Raw genomic sequence first — 20,739 nt, 5'->3', positions numbered from 1 at the left:
GGTGCGCTATCTAGCAGTATCTTTCTCTTCGAAGAAACCATCGTCACGAAATGTGCACAATGATGATCATATTCTGATGTTTCTTGTTATTATTGGAATGCTAATTACTTGTTTGATGACTCTATGGAAGAATTTTCCATTATATGTGTACTATATATATGGTAGAGTGGTCTCTTACTTTTTTTTCCCTTGTTGAAGATCTGTCCTAGATTACTGCAGTAGGCCAGCTATAACGAGGTTTCGTAATATAACATAATAAGACAGAGATGAGTGGTGTTGAGAAGACGCAGATTTTGCAAAAATACCTGGATTTGAGCCAAAATGGTAGGGTTATTGCAGAGTACGTTTGGGTAGATGGTACTGGGAACCTGCGTTCGAAGGGTAGGACTTTGAAAAAGGCAGTTACTTCGGTGGATCAATTGCCAGAGTGGAACTTTGATGGTTCGTCGACCAACCAGGCGCCCGGACACGATTCGGACGTGTATTTGAAACCGGTGGCTATGTATCCGGACCCATTCAGAAGAGGCGACAACATCATTGTTCTCGCCGAGTGCTATAACAACGACGGTACGCCAAACAAATTCAACCACAGACACGAGGCAGCCAAGCTTTTCGCAGCACACAAGGACGAGGAGATCTGGTTTGGTCTGGAACAGGAGTACACGCTGTTTGACGAATACGACAACGTGTACGGGTGGCCAAAGGGCGGGTTCCCAGCTCCACAGGGTCCTTACTACTGTGGTGTAGGTGCCGGTAAAGTGCATGCCAGAGACGTGATCGAAGCGCACTACAGGGCTTGTCTGTACGCCGGTATCGAAATCTCCGGTATCAACGCTGAGGTGATGCCATCGCAATGGGAATTCCAGGTGGGTCCTTGCACGGGTATCGACATGGGTGACCAATTGTGGATTGCCAGATATTTGCTAAGCAGAGTGGCCGAAGAGTTTGCTGTCAAGATCTCGCTGCATCCAAAGCCTTTGAAGGGTGACTGGAACGGCGCTGGTTGCCATACCAATGTCTCCACAAAGAAGATGAGATCGCCGGGCGGTATGAAGTACATCGAGGCTGCTATCGAGAGCTTGTCCAAGAGACACGCCGAGCACATCAAGCTATATGGTGCCGACAACGAGCAGAGACTGACGGGCAGACACGAAACCGCCTCGATGACGGCATTCTCTTCTGGTGTCGCCAACAGAGGCGCTTCGATAAGAATCCCCAGATCCGTCGCCAAGGAGGGCTACGGTTACTTCGAAGACCGCAGACCCGCCTCCAACATTGATCCTTACTTGGTTACCGGTATAATGTGCGAGACTGTCTGTGGCGCTATAGATAGTGCAGACATGACTAAGGAATATGAGAGAGAATTTTCCTAGACCGTCGCAAGCTGGGGACCTAGCTCAAGGGCGCGGTCAGATAAATAAAAGTTCACGAGGTGTTTAAATGCACCTATCATACATAGGTACTCATAAGACAATCAATAGTCATTTTCGATACTCACATGGATTACACCTAGACAGATTCGAAGTTGTAGCTCAGTTGTTGCTTGTGGTGTTACCCGCACGAACTAAACTATCAACAGTTTAGAATCTTGCAACCATAATCATAATGACAAGGGGCCGCAGTTCATAACAACAGACTGGGTTTACCGCTTTCAATTGTTCCAGTGGTTCGAGATGATTCTGTTGGATAGTACTCACTTCAACAATATTCGCAGTGCCATCCGCTCTCGTCCCGTGGCTTGGGACGCCTTGGCGAGGTCTGCCGAGATAAGCGAATTGGACGCTTCTAATGCAAAGACTTTGGAGAGTATCCTTATAAAATGTGCCAATGATCAATCAAGCTCCATGGATATAAATTTGAGGATTAATGAGAATACGATGTCGCCTTTGATACATCTTTTATCGACGTCAAACAATGCCGATTCAAAGAAATCCGTACAGAACCTGTTGGCAGAGTTGCTTTCTTCACCAAGGTTCTCCCGGGATACCATTCGATATTTTATCGAGAATCCTGGGAAAGTGGAGGAGTTGTTTAACGTCTCTCTGGTTGGAGATCGTCAAACGGTCATGATCTCCTCGTTCAATTTGGTCAATCTGCTAATCCAGCCAGAGTTGCTGAATAGGGATTTAGTGGAAAGAATGCTCGCAAGCGACACTTTCTTGAACATTTTGAATAACCTAGATATGACAGACACAAGTTATGTTTGCATAAGGTTACTGCAGGAGTTGGCCGCAATTGAGGCGTACCGCCCTGTCCTTTGGAGAGCCCAAAAGAATTTCGTCCCAACTTTATTCAAGGTAGTCAGACAGGCATTGGGTCCAAACTCGGCCACGAAAGTCGTTGCCACGAACTCAAACAATTTGATCATTCAACTACAATACTACTCACTATTGTTAATATGGTTGTTGACCTTTGACAGGAAAGTCGCATACGATTTGACTCAAAATTATCTACAGGATTTCCTCAACTTTCTAGAGCTGGTTAAAGTTACTATAAAGGAGAAGATATCCAGAATTTGCATATCAATCATCCTTCAATGTACTTCCAAAGAGGTCAAGAACCATAAAAGTTCGATCAAGAATTTGTTGCTGCTTGGTAACGCATTGCCCGCTTTACAATGGCTCAGCGAAAGAAAGTACTCGGATGAAGAACTTCGCCAGGATATGGCGACTTTGAAAGAGATTTTAGAGAAAGAATATCAAGAATTGACGTCGTTTGACGAATACTTGGCCGAAATTGACTCCAAATTGCTGTGTTGGTCACCATCCCATGTTGACAACGGCTTCTGGTCGGACAACATTGATAAGTTCAAGCTGGACAATTGGAAGCTTTTCAAACAATTGGTTAACCTGTTGATCGAGACCAAGGAGTCTGGATTGAATGATAAACAGCACAGGATTATCTTGGAGGTTGCGTTGAGCGACATCGCTCACGTGGTCGAGCTCTTACCTGAAAGCGTTGATGTCCTCAGCGAAATGAATGGTAAGCTTGTAATAATGGAGCTGCTCAACCATTCCGACTCCAGAGTCAAATACGAAGCATTGAAGGCTACTCAATCGATTATTGGTTACACTTTCAAGTGAGGCTAATCCCAATCCTGTATAAGCTCTCATTACCTCTTATATATGTCCCTTAATCTTGGGTCTTGAACATCTAACAAGGTCGCGCCTGTTTCTTCATTGACTATATCTTCATCATCGTCGTACTCAAGTTTCTCCTTCAAGTAAAAGTCATCCTTGTGAACATTCTGTGTTCTATCGAATTCTTCTTCCTCAGCTTCTGCTACTGAGAAATCATTGAACTTGTCAATCAAGTTCTGGAAAAAGCCTCCCCTTCCCTTCGCCTCCTCCGCTGATCTTGGCGCATTCCTTTCACCATTGAAGAAATTACTGATGCTTTTCTTACTCTTGAGAACGTTGGGCGAGTTGTGCACTTCGTCTAGTGTCTTTTGAAACTTTTTGGATAGGTTTTGAATAACATCATCCTTCCGATAGCTGCCGGAAGACAAGGTATTGCGCAAATTCGACTGTCCCGCAACCACCGAACGATAGTGGTTCTCCAGGAGCAGTAACTCCTTCTTGGCTGATTGTAGCTTTTGTTCCAACTCCACAATTTCTCTCTCCTTAGCAGCCAACCTGTACAACAGGTCTTGGCTTTGGCTCTCGCTCTGAACCGACGATACACTATTCCTCTTGGATCTCGGCGGCGAAGATACTGGAGTAAGATCCAGAGAATCGTGTTCCTTGGCGGGACTTGATTCTAGCGGCAGGGCGATTTGAATCCCTTGTCTTCTGGGCGATGAAGGAAGCTTGATTTGTGAACTAGTGTTAGACAGCCGTGTCGGCGATTCCTCCTGTCGTTTATCGACGATTGTGAGCTTATGTAACTCAATTGGGTTACTGACATTGCGAGACATCCGAGACACTTCTGCTTACTATTCAGTTAGAAGCTATTATTCGCCAAGATAAGCTCTTATTTCAACAACAAAGCGATGGCGAATTGAGAACAGATCAACACACAACACAACATTAGCTAGTAAGACAAGACAACAAGCCGATGGTTAAAGTCAACCTGAACAGATATTTCGTTGAGAAGCGCTACGACGACCAGTTCCTGCAGTTCCTGAGAAATGACAACTTCAATGAATCGCAAGACTTCATACTGACGCTCCAAAACGACGGCAAACTGGACCAGCTGTATAACGTCACCATGGAGCTTAAGTTCCAGTGCTGGGTCAATGACAACAGGGACAAGAGATTCGAACTGGCAGACGAACAACTGAGGCTCTTGAATCGGATAGCCGAGCAAGAGACCAACTGGATCGTGTATCCTCTGTACGTTGTCGCGAACCAGTATTTCCAAATAGCACAGAAGACAAGAACCAGCGCCTCCGGAGAAAACCTCCTCGAGAGGTGCGGCCGCACCATCCACCGCAGCTTCAATCTGTGTTTGAACGACAGAAACCCAGAGCTGCCGCGCAACCGCAAGATCGGCTGCTACCTGTTCGCGAACCTCGAGTTCCAACTCTACCGCAAGCTAGAGAACCGAGACATGGCCAAAAACCTCGTCAAAGTGCTACAAAGCCGTGTGAACGAGATCCCGACGCTCTCCCAGAGTCTAGCCGCCCACCACGCGAAACACAAGGTCCTCTACAACTACTACATGGGCGAGTACTACGGCTGCTACGAGTCCGACTTCCAGAAAGGCTTCACATACTTGCAAGAAGCGCTGCTAGAGTGCTCCACGTCGGGAAGCTGCGACGCCCAAATCGACCGAATACTACTCCTACTAGTGCCCTTTGCACTACTAACAAGACGCCTATATCCAAATTTTCACCATACCGCATTGGCAAACGCGCGGCGGCACCGCCGCGCGGCCCAGCACATATACCAGCCGATCATCAAGAGCCTGCTCACGGGCAACCTCAAGGACTACGACGCCCACTTCGCGAAACACGAACTGTTCTTCCTGCGCAATGGCCTTTTCGTGGCCATGTCACTGCTCAGAGAGCTCGTCTTGCTCAAACTGGTCAAGACCTGCTGGACTGTATTGAACCACGTGACCGTCGTACCGTTATCCACGATTGCCATCGGCTACCTAGCGAGCCTGCATGGCACGCGCAAGAAACCCAAGAGACTGACTACCCCGATCAACGATTCGTTGCTCGATGAGCTCGAATGCCAATTGGCTAACCTTATCTGCAAGAACGCCATCAAAGGCTACCTGTCGCACTCCAACCGCTGTCTCGTACTAAGCAAGAAAGATCCGTTCCCGCATTCGTCGCACGTGACACAGCTCTAGCGAATTTCCAAGCCCTTCGCTGATTAAACAGCGCGGCCCTTGGCATTTTCCGCCCGCCGCATCTCCGCGGTCACGACTTCATGACTAACGGGCATACTGACATCATCTGCAACAGTCATGAACCGTTTAGAAAGGAATGACCGGGCTCAGACGAGTGTGCTACAAACGATGAGTAATCGACCATCAAAGGGTCAGCAAACTGATGACCATCTATGCATCGCTATGATCAGCACCAAGGCTATATAAGCGTAGCATAGATCTTGTCTTGGTCTCTCGTTGGTTTCTGGTAAAGAGTTCATCGAACAAACAAATAAACAAATCGACTACATTTATTACAATGGCTTTCCTAACTTTGACTTCAGAAGTTCAAACTCCTTTCATTATCCCAGAGATCTCGCCTGTGTCGCCAGCCAGCTCAAGAAAAAACTCCACGCTGAGTGTCAGCCCAGTGGCAACTAACGTCCCGGCGCCAAGCGGCAGGAAGGGATCGATCAGTCTGTTGTGAGCGGGCGGGGGACACTTTTCCATGACGGGTCATGGATCGGGCATTCGGAGCTGCATTCTGCGGGGACTATCTAGCATACTACCATCACCACACCCGGTAGTCTAGAATATATCGACTTGTATACTATTAAGAGATGTTCTTTTTTACGGCAAACTGTGCGAATGTTATAACTATATATATACAGGCGCTATAAACAGATCAGGGGTAGAACTCCCTGTACTTGTTGTAGTAGTAGTAGGAGCCCAGGGAGCCGAGGACGGTCAGGGCGAGTGGGACCGGCTTGCGGAAGCGCGAGGGGATGCCTCTTGCAACGCCGGTGGCCATCATGACCAGCGAGGCTCCCAGAGCTATCTCGAGACCGTTGTCGCGGTTGTGGTGGAGCAAGTAGCCCGCGTATCCGTAGATGCCGCCGAAAACGAGGCCTGCGACGAGGGAGGGAACGGATCTCTTGCGGGCGTAGCCCATGATGCCGCCTGTGGCGGCTAGTAAGCTCAAAGTATATGCTGGATGTTCCATCTCTTCTTGTCGGTCTTGTCTGCTGCGTCCGGCTCTTTAAGGTGCTGCCCTTTGGTCTCTTATATGGGGCGGTGATGTCATCGTGCACGAGGGTGTGTTAGTAAGCTAGAGATCTTGTGCTATATAAGGGTTAAGAGCTTCAAGAGGTGGAAGGGTTTGGAGAGTGGCGAGCGTTGGCAGTCCAGCAGCGAGCGACATTCTTGGTAGTCGTTTGGGCTCTAGGCTGTCTTTCGACGCGCGTTAGCAAATCTTGACGAGTAAGCCCCAAGAGGGCCCTGGGGTTTCTTGCTCCTAAGCCACTGGTATAAAATAGAGAGCGGTTCGGACCGTCGTATGATCGTGCCCGGCGGACTGTCGCGATGGCGTGGTTCAATGTCGCAGGAGATGCTGTCATACAGGATCCAGTGCTTGAAGCTCAAGAGGGTGAACGAGCTGAACAATAGGCTGCGTGATGAGCTGGGTCGCGAAAGGATCACGGCTTCCAATGCGTGTTTGAACTTCATAGATTACGTGTCTACGCACACGGACTATACTCTGCCCGAGATCTGGGGGTACCCTTCACCGGGAGCCAACCCATTTGCGAATGGCAACGATAGAAGGCGCCGTTCGCGGCAAGACAGTTCTGGGACCGGCTCCTGTTGCAATATCATGTGAAAAGCGCGGTTTCGCTGTGTAGAGTAGCTTTAGCCACCTTGTTTATTCTCCTTCAACAACGATATTTTATCCATTTTCAAATCGTCTTTGATCTTGCCGTCGTCATCGCCGCAGCCGCAGTCGTAGTCTTCCAGGATCGTACTGCAGTCGTATTTGTCCTTTTTTAGGTACTCGTTGACCATGTTGTGAATCGAACAACCCCAGAGCGCCGCTGCGGTTCTGCTCGAGACCTGCGGAGGATACTTCTTCAGGGTCTGAACAAAGTGGTACGAACACTCGCCGCATGGGTACAGCTCCGCGTACAACTCGATAAACTGCTTGAGCTTGGCACTTTGCTCTTCGGTCGGTTCGTCAGGGAACCTGGCCAGCAAAGTGTGGAAATAGCGCCACGAGGCTCGTCCGAGGACTTCCTTGGCCTCTTTTTCGGGCATCGATGGCATAATGGTCCCTAAATCATTCACGGCCGATATTCTCTTGTCCTCGGTACCAGCCTTGCTGGCTCCCTTGGTCTCGATAGTTTGTGGCAGATCAACAGATGACTTACTGTATGACAGCTCGTTGGAGGAGAAAAACCACCACAGCCCTACGATGGCGAAAGCAGCCAGTACCCTCACAATATGACCACTTTTATAGTTAAAACGCTTCATCTTGATCTCTTCCAGTTGTGACCTTTCGTTGTGCTTTCTTGAAGATTCTCACTAAGGCTCGCTTTAAAGTAGATCTTTTGATCTCAAAGGGGCATCCTTGAACAGACTAGACAGACAAAGACCGCCATTGCCCAGGATTCGAGAGGATGTCGGGGAGGAAAGTCGTCAGAGGAGGTGGAATAAATACCATCGAGGTCAATGCAGCTAGAGAAATACATATGAGAACTGTTCGAGCCCGTATACCAACCAGTGCCGCAGCGGACAAAACGTCGCAGAGAGATTTCAAAACACCGGCAAGCCCTTTGAAAACTCCAGCCAGACATGTGTGCAATAACCCCAATAACCCCCCCTGCTCGCATTGTGGTACGATGATCGTACCATCTCCGTCTGCCAGCTTGCCCTTGGAGGATTTCCCATCGATGACTATCAATGACTGGACGATATCTACGAAGAAAAGACCCATATTGAACTCGCAAGAGTTGGAGCACTGGGAAAAACACGAATTGCGGGGTCTTACATTACCGGAGATGATCTTTGGCAACAGCTTTGTTCGAATTGAGAACACGAGATACGGGTGGACGCTGCAGTTTAATGCATTGGATGCTTTGAAACTTGTTAATTTAGCCGACAGCGGTATAAGGGTGTCGTACTCCAAGAAATGGATGGACTCCAAGCAGAAAAAGCAATCGCAGAAGTCGTCATCGCCAAGTGAGTTTGAAATGGATGATTCCTCTTTGCAAATTGCTCACCATTACGATTGGACTTACACGACAAGATACAAGGGTACTGAACGATGTCAGAACGAAAAGTACCGATTGAAGAGAGACGATACGCAAAGCCTGCCTCTGGATAAGCTTGCGAGGCCAGATCACATTCTGTTTTACGACGACATGATCCTCTTCGAAGATGAGCTTGCTGATAACGGTATTTCGATTCTCAATGTAAAGATCCGTGTGATGAACGAAAGACTGCTCTTACTGAGCCGTTTTTTCCTCAGAGTGGATAACGTATTAGCGAGGGTTATGGATACTAGGGTTTGTGTCGAGTTCGATGAAAATAAAGTGATGAGAGAGTTTAAGGAAATGGAAGGAGATTACAAGAGTCTGCTGGCAAGACATCGGTTATCGCATTCTCATGACCCAAAGGCAGCTCTCAGAGACGCCAACTGGGTAGCACAAAATCTTCCTCAAATTAGAAGGGAATTCGAGACGCTAATTTTCGATTGATCGCACAAAAGGTCAAACATCTGGACATTTCATTATACGTGACATTATGGACTCATAGATTTTTCAGAAGCAGATTGGCAGTAGCTTTGTTTTTGGCGTTCGAGCTGTCGGCAATCTGCTGGATCTTGGAGCGTGCCAGCTTGAATATTTTATCCCGGCCATCCAATTTTTTAGATATCATAGCTACGAAAGACCACCCCTTCAGATAATTCTCACTTAATTCGACGCTCCTCAAAGCATTTTCCAGTGCTTTTTGTAGACCATCACGGCGTCTCGTCGACAGCTTCTCGTTCTTCAAAGCTTTATAGTACAGGGACTCTGCTAGTTGCCCAAAGGCCACATAGTTGAAGGGCATTATGCAAAGCACTTCCTCATAGCAGTACGCCGCACGGTCAAACTGGCCCAACTCCGTATAGATCTTTGCGGCAAACCAGTAGAGCTCAGGGTCCAAGGGAAATTTTTCGATCAACGAAAGCACCTGCTTGAGCAGCCACTCCTTGTCATGGGAGCTAGCCTTTATCGACAGCAGTTTCTTCTGCAGAAGCAGGTAACTTACCGCATCTGTATCGTATTCTAAGGATTCTTTAATCAATTTCTCGATGTAATCAATAGCCACTTGGTCACCTTCATTGATCTGTAGCAAAGTGGCTTTCATCACATATAAGCTAGGAGAATGTTCCCCAAACCTGTCCCTAAGTGTGTTGTAAATCACCTGTGCATCCACGTCTTTGCTCAGATAAACTTTCACATAAAACAGCATTTCTAGCAGTGTGAGCTGTGCAGACTCTGATACTCCCGAACCAAGAGAGCTCGTGTAAGCGACCAATTCATCATGTAAATCGTGCAACTCGCCAGCATCCAGTTCGGTATACAGCTTAGTCGATGCAATCGTCAGCAATCTTTGCGTTCTGGCAGACATAGCGCTCTATGGAACCAGAGAGCCTGTAAATAACCTCGATTAGCTGTTGTTTTACTGACCACCTTGGTCTTCAAGTCTATTAGCTTAGGAGCCTTTATGCTGATCAGCAGGCTTGTTCAATGAGTAACCGGGTAATAGCTCTGCTCCAACTCGGTAGCGCCATTTCGAGTAATGGGTATGCGCGAAACCCACTCATCGTAGAGAGTGTGAGTAATTATGAGTTTATCACTATTCACAAATTGGGTAGTTTCTGAGTATTATTCGTGGGTCACGATTTAGGATGTATTACTTTACACGAAATTTAGCGAAGCATCTAGGATTCACACTTAAGGTGTGTCTGTCAGCCCACAGGTGTAGGACTATCTGTAGCCTGTCGAAGAGAATCCTCGGGTGTCCGGGGAGCAGTGGGAGTTTCTGGAGACCAGGATTCTTGTGGCCATTCTTCAAAAATGGCATCGTCGCTGTCTTCTCGCTCGTGGTCTGGAACGTCCGGAAGAGAGTCAACGTAAGTAGTATCGTCAAGGTTAATATCGAAATCATCATCATCCAAGATAGCATCGGATACTAGGCCGCCATTATAAAAACCAAAATTTGAAAATCGATCCCTTAAAATCATCAACGTTCCTATGTTATTGTGACTTAAACGTGCTCGATCTTTCCTAACAACCCTGCCAGCGAGCGAGAAACACCTTTCCACATCACAGGAGGTAAACTTGGTGTAGAACAAAGACATTGCCAATTTAAAAAGCATCGGATAAGTATGGCGGTAGTCATACCACCATTTTATCGCTTCCTGTCTAGAGTTTCCTGCGATTACAGGCTCTCTCTGATATTTTACCCATTCTTCAAGACTTCCATCATTGCACTCAGCTTCCATGGCAGCCGATCCGGTATGCCTCGACGGATCAGGTGCGACACGTATATTAAACGACAGCAGGTTTTTATGGCTAGGAGCTTTAGGAATCTTTTTCCGCTCCTGTTCCGTAACACAGCTAAACCTCTGTACTTTCAGGTAGTTGCGCATGAATGAGTTAACTTCGCTTATTCTAACCGTGAACTCCTCGTCTTCCATTATTTCATAAAGCTTGTCTTGTTTTGCCGTTGGATCTAGGATCACTGCAACGTAGAACAAAGGATTCACCTGGATATGAGATAAGTAGTCTTGGTAGCAGCCGTAGGAATCTTTGATTGCTTGAAGAACAATTCTTTTATCATCCAAAGATAGATACTCTGGGCCATTGAAATAAGAGAAATCCATACCTGGAGTTTTAGGAATATGGTTTCCGGCAAACGCACTCAAGCACAGTTTGTAGTAGTGACCTAGTAGGTAGTAAAGAGGAACGCCTTGAGGGAGATTGTTAATCTCATCATTCTGAAATGTGAAATTCAGTTCACCGAATATATCACAGCACTCAACGAAGTATGTCAGCATTTGAATTGTCTTTTCCTCAAATGCTATGATACTCTGGACTCGATTGATGATGTGAGTATGGGATTCTGTGTCGAGTGCTTCGAACCATTTCGAATAGGCTGCATAATTTTGTAAAAAAACAGTAACTTGTCTCCAGGTATAAATCCATCTGGTTTGTGATTCATATGGTATAAGTGGTATACCATGTTCTTTCAAACTTGCATTGACCGCAGTTGAGCGCCTCATGATTTTCGCCAGCTTGGTCACTTTACTGAAGGCGTCGGCAAATAAGAGGTCTTCACACAAACTCTTTATGATTCTCCCGAAGATCAAATTTAACACATGGTTAGCGCAACGGATAAAGCGAACTTTGCCCAACATTTGATGTCCAGAAGGCTTTATTGTGTTCAAGTAGTCATAGACAAGACTCTTGTGAAAAGACTCATTATTTGTAGCGTTGTCCATGGTTATAGTTCCAAGCTTGTCAACAAGGTCATGTCTATGTAAAATCTCCTTGAAAACCTTGTATATGTTTAAACCAGTGTGTCGCTTATGCCCCAGACTAACAAACTCTAGTAAATGACAGTTGCGGGATTCCCCTCGGTTGTTCAGTAGAATTTTCGCATCATTGGCCAGTTCCAGTGATTCCATATTGAGGATATTCGGAGCAAAAGAAACCATTACCGCGAGAAATGAAATATTGCTAGGAGAGGTCCATATATCCAACTGAATATTAACCATGGTGGTGTCTTTTAAGTTGTAATGCAGCGTCTCATTCAGGTATCTTTTAAAAAGGTTAATTTTGGTCGATAGCGTTGTTCTTGATTGGATGAAGGCATTGGCTGCGTGCCTTCGGTTTATCATCCCCCAACTTAGAAGCCTTACAAAGTTGAAGGGTAAAAAGCCCTCCGATATCAAAAGTAGCGTTTCTAGAATCTCAGGGTTTTTCTGGCATTCCTGCACCAGAGAGTCGCTCAGTCTGAGCGACTTCGATCTCCTGGGAAGCATATCCAGAGTTTGCTCTTTGCTTACTTTCGGTTTCTTGCTCTTTATAGCACTGGGATGGACAGCAGTAATATGCTTTGACAAGTTTCCGGTCGATTCTCCCTCTTTAAACATCTTCCCACAGTAAATACATTTGGCTCTCTTTTTGTTGTTCAAATTCAGGAGGGTAAAATGTATCTTGAAAGATGATCGCTCCATCCAACGTGAGGGGCTTTTCTTTGGACTTTTCTTGACCTTCAACGTTGTGTTCGGGGTAGATCTGACCATTTCAGCTGGTGTTGCCGGGCATGAACGCGAAGGAATAGGAGCGCTTAGGCTTGAAGTATTTGTAAACGGCATATCTTGCTGGATAACAATCGGGGTTGCATGAGTGCTAGCACCTGACATATTTTCACACTGATGATTTATATGATGATCTCTTGTAAGTAACGACCAAAGTTGTGAAGTTTTCTGATGTTGACGCGTTTTCGCCAAAATTTATACTTCACGCGTTGATTTAGGGTTTCTGACCCTATGAGGTGCCCTGAGACTCGGGATTGATCTGAAACTATACTAGACAGTACTCTATGGATCGAATTACCTATCATCCTTTGAATACAGTGAGTCTGAATTGTTTTCTTATAAAAGTGTTAAATGTTTTATAAAAGTGTGTTAAGCGGCTAAACATGAATTGATTGATGTTGTTGCAGCCTCTTGAAAAACGTATAAATTGCAAACGGGTAGGCAATCAGGTAAATATATTTCTCAAAAATGAGTACTCAAACAAAATCACGTCAATAACGAGGTCCGGTTTCAAGTACTCGATGATCGTAAATAAAGAGAAATAGCAGGTAACCCGTTAATTCCGTACATTATGATACTCATTGAACAAGCCTGCTGATCAGGTTGAAATCGCTTTAAACGAGACGAAAATTTTCAGGCATCGAGTTAATTCAAGAATATAGCATCTAATAGATAGATGATTTATACCTGGAGTTTGTCAGTTAGAAGGATTTATATGAATCAGAAGTAAGCCAGCAGAGTCCAAGATGTCGATTAATATTTGCAGAGACAACAATGACCCTTTTTACCGTTATAAAATGCCTCCTATCCAGGCCAAAGTGGAAGGTAGAGGTAACGGTATCAAAACGGCAGTTTTGAACGTCGCTGACATTGCTCGTGCGCTAAACAGACCAGCACCTTACATCGTGAAGTACTTCGGCTTTGAACTTGGTGCCCAGACTTCGATATCAGTGGATAAGGACCGTTACTTGGTCAATGGTGTCCATGAACCTGCTAAGCTACAGGACGTATTGGATGGTTTTATCAATAAGTTTGTTCTCTGTGGTAGTTGTAAGAACCCTGAGACTGAGATTATCATTACCAAGGATAATGACTTGGTCAGAGACTGTAAAGCCTGTGGTAAGAGGACTCCAATGGATCTCAGACACAAGTTATCATCTTTCATATTAAAGAATCCGCCAGACTCGATGAATGGGTCCAAGAAGAAGAAGAAAGCAGCCACGGCGTCCGCCAATGTCCGTGGTGGTGGTGTGTCCATCAGTGATATTGCTCAAGGTAAATCTCAGGCATCGAACAACAGTCCCAACGGAACCACTGAGGCTCTGCAGGTGGATGAGGACGATGATGAGTTAGCTCGTCAAATCAACGCAGCAGCATCCACTTTAGAGAAGATTGAGATGAAGGACGACGAGTGGGCCGTGGATATGTCAGAGGAGGCCATCAGACAACGTGCAAAAGAACTACAGGCGTCCGCTGATGCGGCAAACGGCGAGATGAGCAAATTGGAAGAGTTTGGAGAATGGATACTGAAGGAAGCCGGCGATGACAAGAAAAACCTGCCTTCTGATGTCGAGCTTTTCAAGCAGGCGGCTGATATGGACGTCTTGAAAGATCCAAAGGTCGCTTGTGTGTTGGCACAATGTATCTTTGATGAAGATATCGTCCAGCAGGTCGGCGAGCACGCCGCTTTTTTCACCAAGGTCTTCGTCGCACCAGAATACGAAAGGGAATTCTTGGGAGGTATCGAGAGATTCTTGGGTCTAGAGCATAAAGATATGATACCCCTGCTGCCAAAAATCTTGGTTCAGGTGTACAATAATGACATCGTTTCCGAGGAAGAGATCGTCAAGTTTGGTACTAAATGCTCAAAGAAATACGTGCCAAAGGACGTGTCGAAGAAGGTACGCAGAGCCGCTAAGCCTTTCATCACCTGGTTGCAAACCGCTGAGAGTGATGACGACGAGGAAGATGACGAATGATGTAGCATATTTATATTGAACCCTTTCTAAAAATTGTTTTTACTCCATGTGCATATTACATTGTTTGATTCAGCTTTGAGCTTTGATAAAGATCTGCTGAAGGTTTCAACTAGTGTACTGTCATCTGCGGTTGGTTTTCGAAGTATTGGCGAGTTCCGCCAATGATGCTTAGGCAGTTTTATGAGTAAGTCTAACGTGATATGGTGTCTGAAGGTTAGTCAACACCTAAAGCTACTTGTTGGATTGTGGAAGGATCATTGCTAGTTCTGAGTATGATCTTGCTGCACCAGAGAAAGTCGTAGTCAAACACTTTTCTTGATGATTTAGCTGGATAAGCCTTTACTTTACTGTTCTCGTCTTGGAGCGCAGCATTGTATATACTGGTAGGCAAAACGTAAGAATCGTGGATCTGAGCAGAGATTGATATAAAAGGCCGTCACGATGAACAATGGAAGCTCAATAACGACCGGTGGTTTATCGCCAATGTGCAGTCTCGAAGCAAGGATCAAAAGCTTTCGCAATACAGCTATTATCGATGGAAAGAAATACCGATGGCCTTACACGGTTATACCTTTTGAAGACATGGCCAAACTTGGGTTCTTCTACCATCCGTTCAAGGATTCTAAACTCGAAGGCGAAGTTTGCAGAGATGCAGTTCAATGCGTATACTGTAAGAATGTTACTCATGATTTCAAGGAATGTCGATCAAAGAAAAAGGATATCACTGAAACGATGACAAATGTTCTGCGACAGCATCTGGCTAATGATGGGGAATCATGTCTGCTGTCAAGTGTGAAGTTACAAGCCCTACAGGATGTTTCAATGGAGTTTGAAAGCGTCAAATGGGAAGAAACGCCAGTATTCCGTGATCCATTAGGTCAGAAGGCTACCCATCTGAGGAAATTTACGTTTGAGATGAATTGGAATTTAAAGAGTGACAACCTGACTCCGCAAAAAATGTCCGAAGCTGGGCTTTTACGCTATGATAGCTCATTTACAGGTTTTGAGGACCTAACAGAGGGCCAAGTCCACGATGCATGCTATTGCATCTATTGTAAGAGACTAGTCGCATCATGGCAGTCGCACGATAATCCATTACTTGAGCATTATAAGAGCTGTGGCGGTAACTGCTTTTTCTTCAAAACTATGAAAGCAGACATAAATTATAGTGGGATTCTGCAGGAACTCGAAGACAAGTTGGCTAATGACTCGTTTGCCAATGATACAGATAAAGAGCCTTGTCGTGCTACAAATGGTTTGATCGAAAAAGGAGACGCGCCACTTGGCAAGATCGGGGAAGAGAATGACGAGAGAGAAGTAGAGTCGCTGCTTGCGTCAGGAAGCTCATCGCCAGCAAGTGAAGGGAATGGACAACTTTCATCTCCTATGAAGTCTCCTATTAGAAAAAAGAGACTGTTGAGAAGGTCTTCAACCAAGAGATATTTCGAAGGTGATACCTCTAATGTTTCGGAGATTGGTGCCGACCAAGACAAAGACCTTGTAGTTGAATTCAAAGATCATGTTGAGAAAGCCAGAACAGTTGGCAGAAAAAATAAAATATTGGACGATAGTAGTGACGATTTCAGTTTTAGCGCCCAAGGCCAAAGCACGTTTGAAATACCTGCCATTCCAGTACCACTAGCAGCCAATAACTTCGAAAAAGTTGACGAAGAGACTGAGGAACATAGCGATGTGTCACAGAGCGAGAGAGCCGCTTCCCATGAGCAATCGAAAGAATCTGTACATTCTGATTTACAGAACGAACGATTGAATGCTATCCCAATTGACGGCATTTTGAGCCCAGACACATCTTTGAGATCCAGCATTGCATCCACACCGATTCACAGTCCCCAAACTGGCCCGCACAAGATCTTACGGAGAGTAGATCAACTTCCAGAGGAACCCCAGCATCTTAGGCATCTCCGAGGCCGAAAAATTCTCTAATGCATTGGTCGACAGGCTAAATATTGATTCCGCAAGCGGTTATCCGGATGAGGCAGAAAATATAAGTTCTCTGGAAGCTGGTACACCTCTCAAGAACAGACCAGCAGAAGATAGCTCCAACCAACAGTACCACGACACTAGAACACCGGAACCGAATGCTCGAGGTAAATACTCTAGTCCACCTGAGGCTCATCAAACGTTCGATGAAGACCGCAGATGCGTACCTATTCCCCCAGTTGGCAGGTTACAGGATAATAGCGAAGAAACTAATAATAAGCAAGAAATTTCAGGATTTGGGCTGGCGGATGAAAACCGAAGAATTGTCAAAGACTATTTTCATGACCTTCTCGTATACATCAACAAGAATGATGCTACTTTGGCTAACGATCGCGATGGAGAGTTGGCTTATTTCATGAGACAAATGCCTCCAGAGGAGCTAGATATGACCTTCACAGACTGGGTTGAAAGTAAGCTGAATAGGATAAAGATGGACTTTGCAAGGGATTGTGAGGAGAAAATGAGAACACTCAGACGTAATTTCGAACGTGCCCAAGACTTCATTTCTTCACTGGAAGATGAGGACAACATTAAAAGGATTGCGAAGACGTTGAACTTACTATGATCTCAACAAATGCCCCTTCACTACGAATCATGCCAATTCTTCTTACAGTACGATTTACGACTTGACAATGCTATAGGTGGTGTACAACTATATGTTGATACGTAAGATTGTTAGATATCTAATGAGGGAGATTTTAAAGTAACTTATGACCCGCTAAGCGTCCTCCAAGATAGTTTCATCATCAGGAGTTTCAGCCCGTTCATCTATGTTATTGTTATTGGCCTCTGCAAGGGGTCTCAACCCACCTACACCCACAACTGGAGGACTCCTGAGACCGAATTGTATGATACGCATCTGATCAGGTGTCATCTGCATATTATTCTCAAATTGACGCCAAATAGCTGGGTCCTCAGAATCTTCGTTGTCATTTCCATTGTTAACGTTCCATGCTGTCCGTTGATGGGCTAATAATAGCTCCCGCTGTCTCGTTAATAAAGTTATACTGTCCTTGAGATAAAGTCTCAGGACTACAGTAGACAGCTTGTATTTCTGAAGCAGTTCTATGAACTTCTCGATGAAGAGAAGTCTCCAGATGGACAGCCCTCTGATATCAGGCTGTATATTGGATTCATTTGTGCGTGCTTGAATTTGTGAAATCTGCCGGTTTAGCTCTACCATCTGCATGTAAATTTGAGCCATCTCATGAAGTAAAAATCCCGTAAATTGAAATTGTACCCTAGCCAAACTTGCAACGTTTACTTCGAAGTCGTTGACACGATCATCTAATTCATGCAATTTTCTAACAATATAACAAAGCTCATTGTTGAGATCGGGATTAGCTCCTGGCGCAACAACAGTATCCAGATCATCATACTCCTCATCAAACGGATCCTCGCAAAATTTTCGGTCGACTTGCGATAGCAACAAAGTGATTTCGTCCGAAGACAGTTCAGCGTTCACCGGAGGGGTTTCATACCAGTTGAACACATCTTCCAATCTATCAAAATCGATATTTTGGAATAGGAAGTCATTATTGGCGCCATTCATTTGGCTTAAGCCGGTGGCTGCTAAAATGGCAGCGGAGTCCTGATTTAAATCTCGTGTGATTCGGTTGATCCCGTCCTCCAAATCCTCCCCTTGCTGAAGCATATTCTTAGACATGATATATTTCGTTAGAACGTCGCGGAGGTCTGTTTGTGGGCCGCTGGTAGGCGTTGTCAGACTCATGAGATAATGCCGAAGTTTGTGAACACCTTTTCCAGAAAAGACGCAGAATATCTGACGCTGGTTATCACTGAAATCATTCGGAGCTGGTCTGCAAAATGCCGTTATATCAGGCCTCAAGAACGACGGTACCGCAGTGAGTGACAAATGTGATAACCTGGGACACGCCATCAGCAGCTCGTAAATTGGGTAGATAGTTAAATTCGAGCAATATGACAGATGAACTCTTTCCAAGCTATCATTTCTGCCTCTCAATGATATCATATTTAGTAATCCCTCATCAGTCATTTGAGAGCATTTGACTAACCCAATTCTTTTCAGCTTAGATAGATCAGATAATTCGTAAAGCGTACGGTTTGTGAGGTTAGTGCAACATGCAAAATCGACGTACTGTATCCTGGGACAAGATTGAACTAACACTCTTACTCCCTGATCGCTTATATTGAAGCAATGTCCAAAATGGACCGTCTGAAGGTTCTTGCCTAGTTTAGCCAAGTGATGCAATGAGTAATCCGTAATCCTGCTACATTTACCCAAAAAAACATTCCTCAATTTTGGGGCAAGTTCAACGACTTTTTCAATCGTCTTATCAGTGATGTTCTCACAACCCGACAGATCCAATAACCTTAAAGCAGGTAATTGTTTTACCTTCTTCGGCAGCTCCAAGAATAGCTTGTCTGATACATTAGTGTTGTGGGTAATTCGGAACTCCCTTAACTGTGTCAATTTGCTAAACAACTTCAAAAGACTATGATCATGAATATTCGGACTTAAAGTGACATCCACCTCTACCAGCATGGGACATTTCTCTGCAAATAAATTTATCAGATTATCATCCATATTATTGTTAGCTGTTATCTTTACTCTCTTCAACATGGGTGCATGTGTAATGAAATTATGCAATGCTCTTGATGTTACATTTTTCGCCTGCGGAACGTAAAATCCTTGAACTCTGGGACAACTTTCAGCTAAAGTATCAAATATATCGTCCGATATCTCTCTTATCCCGGTGATATCGACACTTTGTAAGTACTTGCATCCTTTTAAAACAGCAGAGATAGAATTACTGGTGATATTCTTGCAAAAGACCAGAGTCAAGCGCTCAAGGTTCTGGCAACCAACAAAACTGTAGAGCTCCTCGTCATGCATATAATCGCCAACAAAGGAAAAATTGAGTCTCTTGATCATAGAACGATAGTTGAATACGGTTTCGTCAGGATGCATGATCATGGTCCTCATGAAAAGTTCCAATTGAGATTTTTTGTTGATATGAGGACGGTAATATAGTATTTTCACAATGAATTGAGCCCACAACTTGCATACGGTAAGCAAATCAACAATGTCGAATTTGTGACTGAGTTTCTCGAGTACTAAATGCAAAATTTCCGAGGGAAGGTAATGTAATGGGAAAACTTTGTAAGACGAGGGCCGCTCCCTGGCTTTATCAGCAGGTGCTGCAATGGTATTTATCAATGTCTTAGAGCCCCACGACAGCTCCTGCAGACGTATAGGCATTGATGATTCAGTGGGATCGAGCGATTCAATCCATTGTTGGAAGTAGTCTGTAGGATTGGGCGCTTCTTTGCCTTCCGATTTGGCCTTGCAATAGGCATTCATGGCTCTTCTGTACTCTTCCACCACTGTTAAAAATTTTGCTCTCAAACTCTGTAGCTCCATCGTCTCGGTTTCAATAGCCCGCAGTCTAACTCTCTGCAATTTATTCGAATAGTTAGCGGCTTGTGAAGAGCTTGGCTCCTGTATCCTTTCGAGATTAGTGTTCCTCGTACTTATCTCATTTAGTATAGTATTCCTCCTATTTTCAATCACGTCGAGAAACGCCTGAACTTTCTGTTGCAAAGCTATTTGAAACAAGTTCAACTTTCTCAAGTCTTCCGGTTGCAAATTAGCGGATCCTGGAACACCATTCAACATGTTGGTCTGAGCATCAGCGATAAGACTACCGCCGCCGCCAATATTTTGTTGCCCTCCCTGTCGCCTCTCATCCGCCGCATGGTTCCCTGACTGGCCATTGGAATGATGACTTGACCTGTGAACGTTGAACCTGAACATATCACGAAGCGCTGTTTCATTCTGTGCGATCCTGGAAACTCGCTGACGGTGCTCTCGCGATACCGCATCTCTGCCTTGCTGATTTAACGACTCTCTGGAAGGAACTGGATTTGTAAACCAACCTGCAGGAAGACCTCCCGGCATATTACCAGGAGCATTATGGCCATGGCGATCGCTCATTTTCTCAATAGTCCCGCAAGCGCAAAAGGCGACTTTAACACAAGTCTGTAAGAATTAAGCAAGTGTGCCTCTAAAGACTAGCACCGCTACCTTCTAAGCAACTTCCCGACACTCAGCTTTCTAAACCTTTAAATACATTCCCCATACTCCTGGGACTGTGTCTCTTCGCTTGTGAGACTACCTGAGTAGACCGGAAGGGATAGACTGTCGATCTTTTGTGATTGTCTCTCTATACGAAACCTTAAATAACTGAAAAAATGCGACTCAAATGTAGTTTAGTTGGTGACTAGTCTGGCAAGCATCTCTATAAATGA

The 20,739-nt window shown here is 45.1% G+C and overlaps 14 protein-coding genes across 14 annotated transcripts; 8 read left to right on the top strand and 6 right to left on the bottom strand.

Annotated features, from left to right (window-relative positions):
* Nucleotides 1-266: 266 nt before the first annotated feature.
* Nucleotides 267-1,373, top strand: GLN1 (glutamate--ammonia ligase; the record flags this gene model as incomplete). The annotated part of the gene is made up of 1 exon (XM_037282326.1): nucleotides 267-1,373. One exon carries the CDS (start codon nucleotides 267-269, stop codon nucleotides 1,371-1,373), a length of 1,107 nt encoding a protein of 368 aa, XP_037138221.1.
* A 300-nt stretch (nucleotides 1,374-1,673) lies between these two features.
* VMA13 (H(+)-transporting V1 sector ATPase subunit H) lies at nucleotides 1,674-3,083 on the top strand (the record flags this gene model as incomplete). The annotated part of the gene is made up of 1 exon (XM_037282325.1): nucleotides 1,674-3,083. One exon carries the CDS (start codon nucleotides 1,674-1,676, stop codon nucleotides 3,081-3,083), a length of 1,410 nt encoding a protein of 469 aa, XP_037138220.1.
* A 29-nt stretch (nucleotides 3,084-3,112) lies between these two features.
* ACF4 (Acf4p) lies at nucleotides 3,113-3,916 on the bottom strand (the record flags this gene model as incomplete). The annotated part of the gene is made up of 1 exon (XM_037282324.1): nucleotides 3,113-3,916. The coding sequence occupies one exon, from the start codon at nucleotides 3,914-3,916 to the stop codon at nucleotides 3,113-3,115; it is 804 nt and encodes a 267-aa protein (XP_037138219.1).
* Nucleotides 3,917-4,056: 140 nt separating this feature from the next.
* On the top strand, nucleotides 4,057-5,301 carry HG536_0B04070 (uncharacterized protein; the record flags this gene model as incomplete). Its single annotated transcript, XM_037282323.1, has 1 exon — nucleotides 4,057-5,301. One exon carries the CDS (start codon nucleotides 4,057-4,059, stop codon nucleotides 5,299-5,301), a length of 1,245 nt encoding a protein of 414 aa, XP_037138218.1.
* Nucleotides 5,302-5,638: 337 nt separating this feature from the next.
* Nucleotides 5,639-5,806, top strand: SPO24 (Spo24p; the record flags this gene model as incomplete). Its single annotated transcript, XM_037282322.1, has 1 exon — nucleotides 5,639-5,806. One exon carries the CDS (start codon nucleotides 5,639-5,641, stop codon nucleotides 5,804-5,806), a length of 168 nt encoding a protein of 55 aa, XP_037138217.1.
* A 198-nt stretch (nucleotides 5,807-6,004) lies between these two features.
* TMH11 (Tmh11p) lies at nucleotides 6,005-6,322 on the bottom strand (the record flags this gene model as incomplete). Its single annotated transcript, XM_037282321.1, has 1 exon — nucleotides 6,005-6,322. One exon carries the CDS (start codon nucleotides 6,320-6,322, stop codon nucleotides 6,005-6,007), a length of 318 nt encoding a protein of 105 aa, XP_037138216.1.
* Nucleotides 6,323-6,655: 333 nt separating this feature from the next.
* STE18 (Ste18p) lies at nucleotides 6,656-6,976 on the top strand (the record flags this gene model as incomplete). Its single annotated transcript, XM_037282320.1, has 1 exon — nucleotides 6,656-6,976. One exon carries the CDS (start codon nucleotides 6,656-6,658, stop codon nucleotides 6,974-6,976), a length of 321 nt encoding a protein of 106 aa, XP_037138215.1.
* A 29-nt stretch (nucleotides 6,977-7,005) lies between these two features.
* Nucleotides 7,006-7,623, bottom strand: ERV2 (flavin-linked sulfhydryl oxidase; the record flags this gene model as incomplete). The annotated part of the gene is made up of 1 exon (XM_037282319.1): nucleotides 7,006-7,623. The coding sequence occupies one exon, from the start codon at nucleotides 7,621-7,623 to the stop codon at nucleotides 7,006-7,008; it is 618 nt and encodes a 205-aa protein (XP_037138214.1).
* A 146-nt stretch (nucleotides 7,624-7,769) lies between these two features.
* On the top strand, nucleotides 7,770-8,849 carry TIP41 (Tip41p; the record flags this gene model as incomplete). The annotated part of the gene is made up of 1 exon (XM_037282318.1): nucleotides 7,770-8,849. The coding sequence occupies one exon, from the start codon at nucleotides 7,770-7,772 to the stop codon at nucleotides 8,847-8,849; it is 1,080 nt and encodes a 359-aa protein (XP_037138213.1).
* A 52-nt stretch (nucleotides 8,850-8,901) lies between these two features.
* EMC2 (Emc2p) lies at nucleotides 8,902-9,768 on the bottom strand (the record flags this gene model as incomplete). Its single annotated transcript, XM_037282317.1, has 1 exon — nucleotides 8,902-9,768. The coding sequence occupies one exon, from the start codon at nucleotides 9,766-9,768 to the stop codon at nucleotides 8,902-8,904; it is 867 nt and encodes a 288-aa protein (XP_037138212.1).
* Nucleotides 9,769-10,108: 340 nt separating this feature from the next.
* On the bottom strand, nucleotides 10,109-12,571 carry HG536_0B04000 (uncharacterized protein; the record flags this gene model as incomplete). The annotated part of the gene is made up of 1 exon (XM_037282316.1): nucleotides 10,109-12,571. One exon carries the CDS (start codon nucleotides 12,569-12,571, stop codon nucleotides 10,109-10,111), a length of 2,463 nt encoding a protein of 820 aa, XP_037138211.1.
* A 641-nt stretch (nucleotides 12,572-13,212) lies between these two features.
* On the top strand, nucleotides 13,213-14,445 carry TIF5 (translation initiation factor eIF5; the record flags this gene model as incomplete). Its single annotated transcript, XM_037282315.1, has 1 exon — nucleotides 13,213-14,445. One exon carries the CDS (start codon nucleotides 13,213-13,215, stop codon nucleotides 14,443-14,445), a length of 1,233 nt encoding a protein of 410 aa, XP_037138210.1.
* Nucleotides 14,446-14,886: 441 nt separating this feature from the next.
* On the top strand, nucleotides 14,887-16,389 carry BIR1 (survivin; the record flags this gene model as incomplete). The annotated part of the gene is made up of 1 exon (XM_037282314.1): nucleotides 14,887-16,389. One exon carries the CDS (start codon nucleotides 14,887-14,889, stop codon nucleotides 16,387-16,389), a length of 1,503 nt encoding a protein of 500 aa, XP_037138209.1.
* Nucleotides 16,390-17,164: 775 nt separating this feature from the next.
* On the bottom strand, nucleotides 17,165-20,425 carry GRR1 (SCF ubiquitin ligase complex subunit GRR1; the record flags this gene model as incomplete). Its single annotated transcript, XM_037282313.1, has 1 exon — nucleotides 17,165-20,425. The coding sequence occupies one exon, from the start codon at nucleotides 20,423-20,425 to the stop codon at nucleotides 17,165-17,167; it is 3,261 nt and encodes a 1,086-aa protein (XP_037138208.1).
* Between the last annotated feature and the right edge of the window lie 314 nt (nucleotides 20,426-20,739).

Source organism: Torulaspora globosa, chromosome 2, assembly GCF_014133895.1.
Source record: "Torulaspora globosa chromosome 2, complete sequence".
Classification (NCBI taxonomy): Eukaryota; Fungi; Ascomycota; class Saccharomycetes; order Saccharomycetales; family Saccharomycetaceae; genus Torulaspora; species Torulaspora globosa.
The sequence above is the reverse complement of the archived record's forward strand: the minus strand, read 5'-3'. Positions and strand labels throughout refer to the sequence as shown.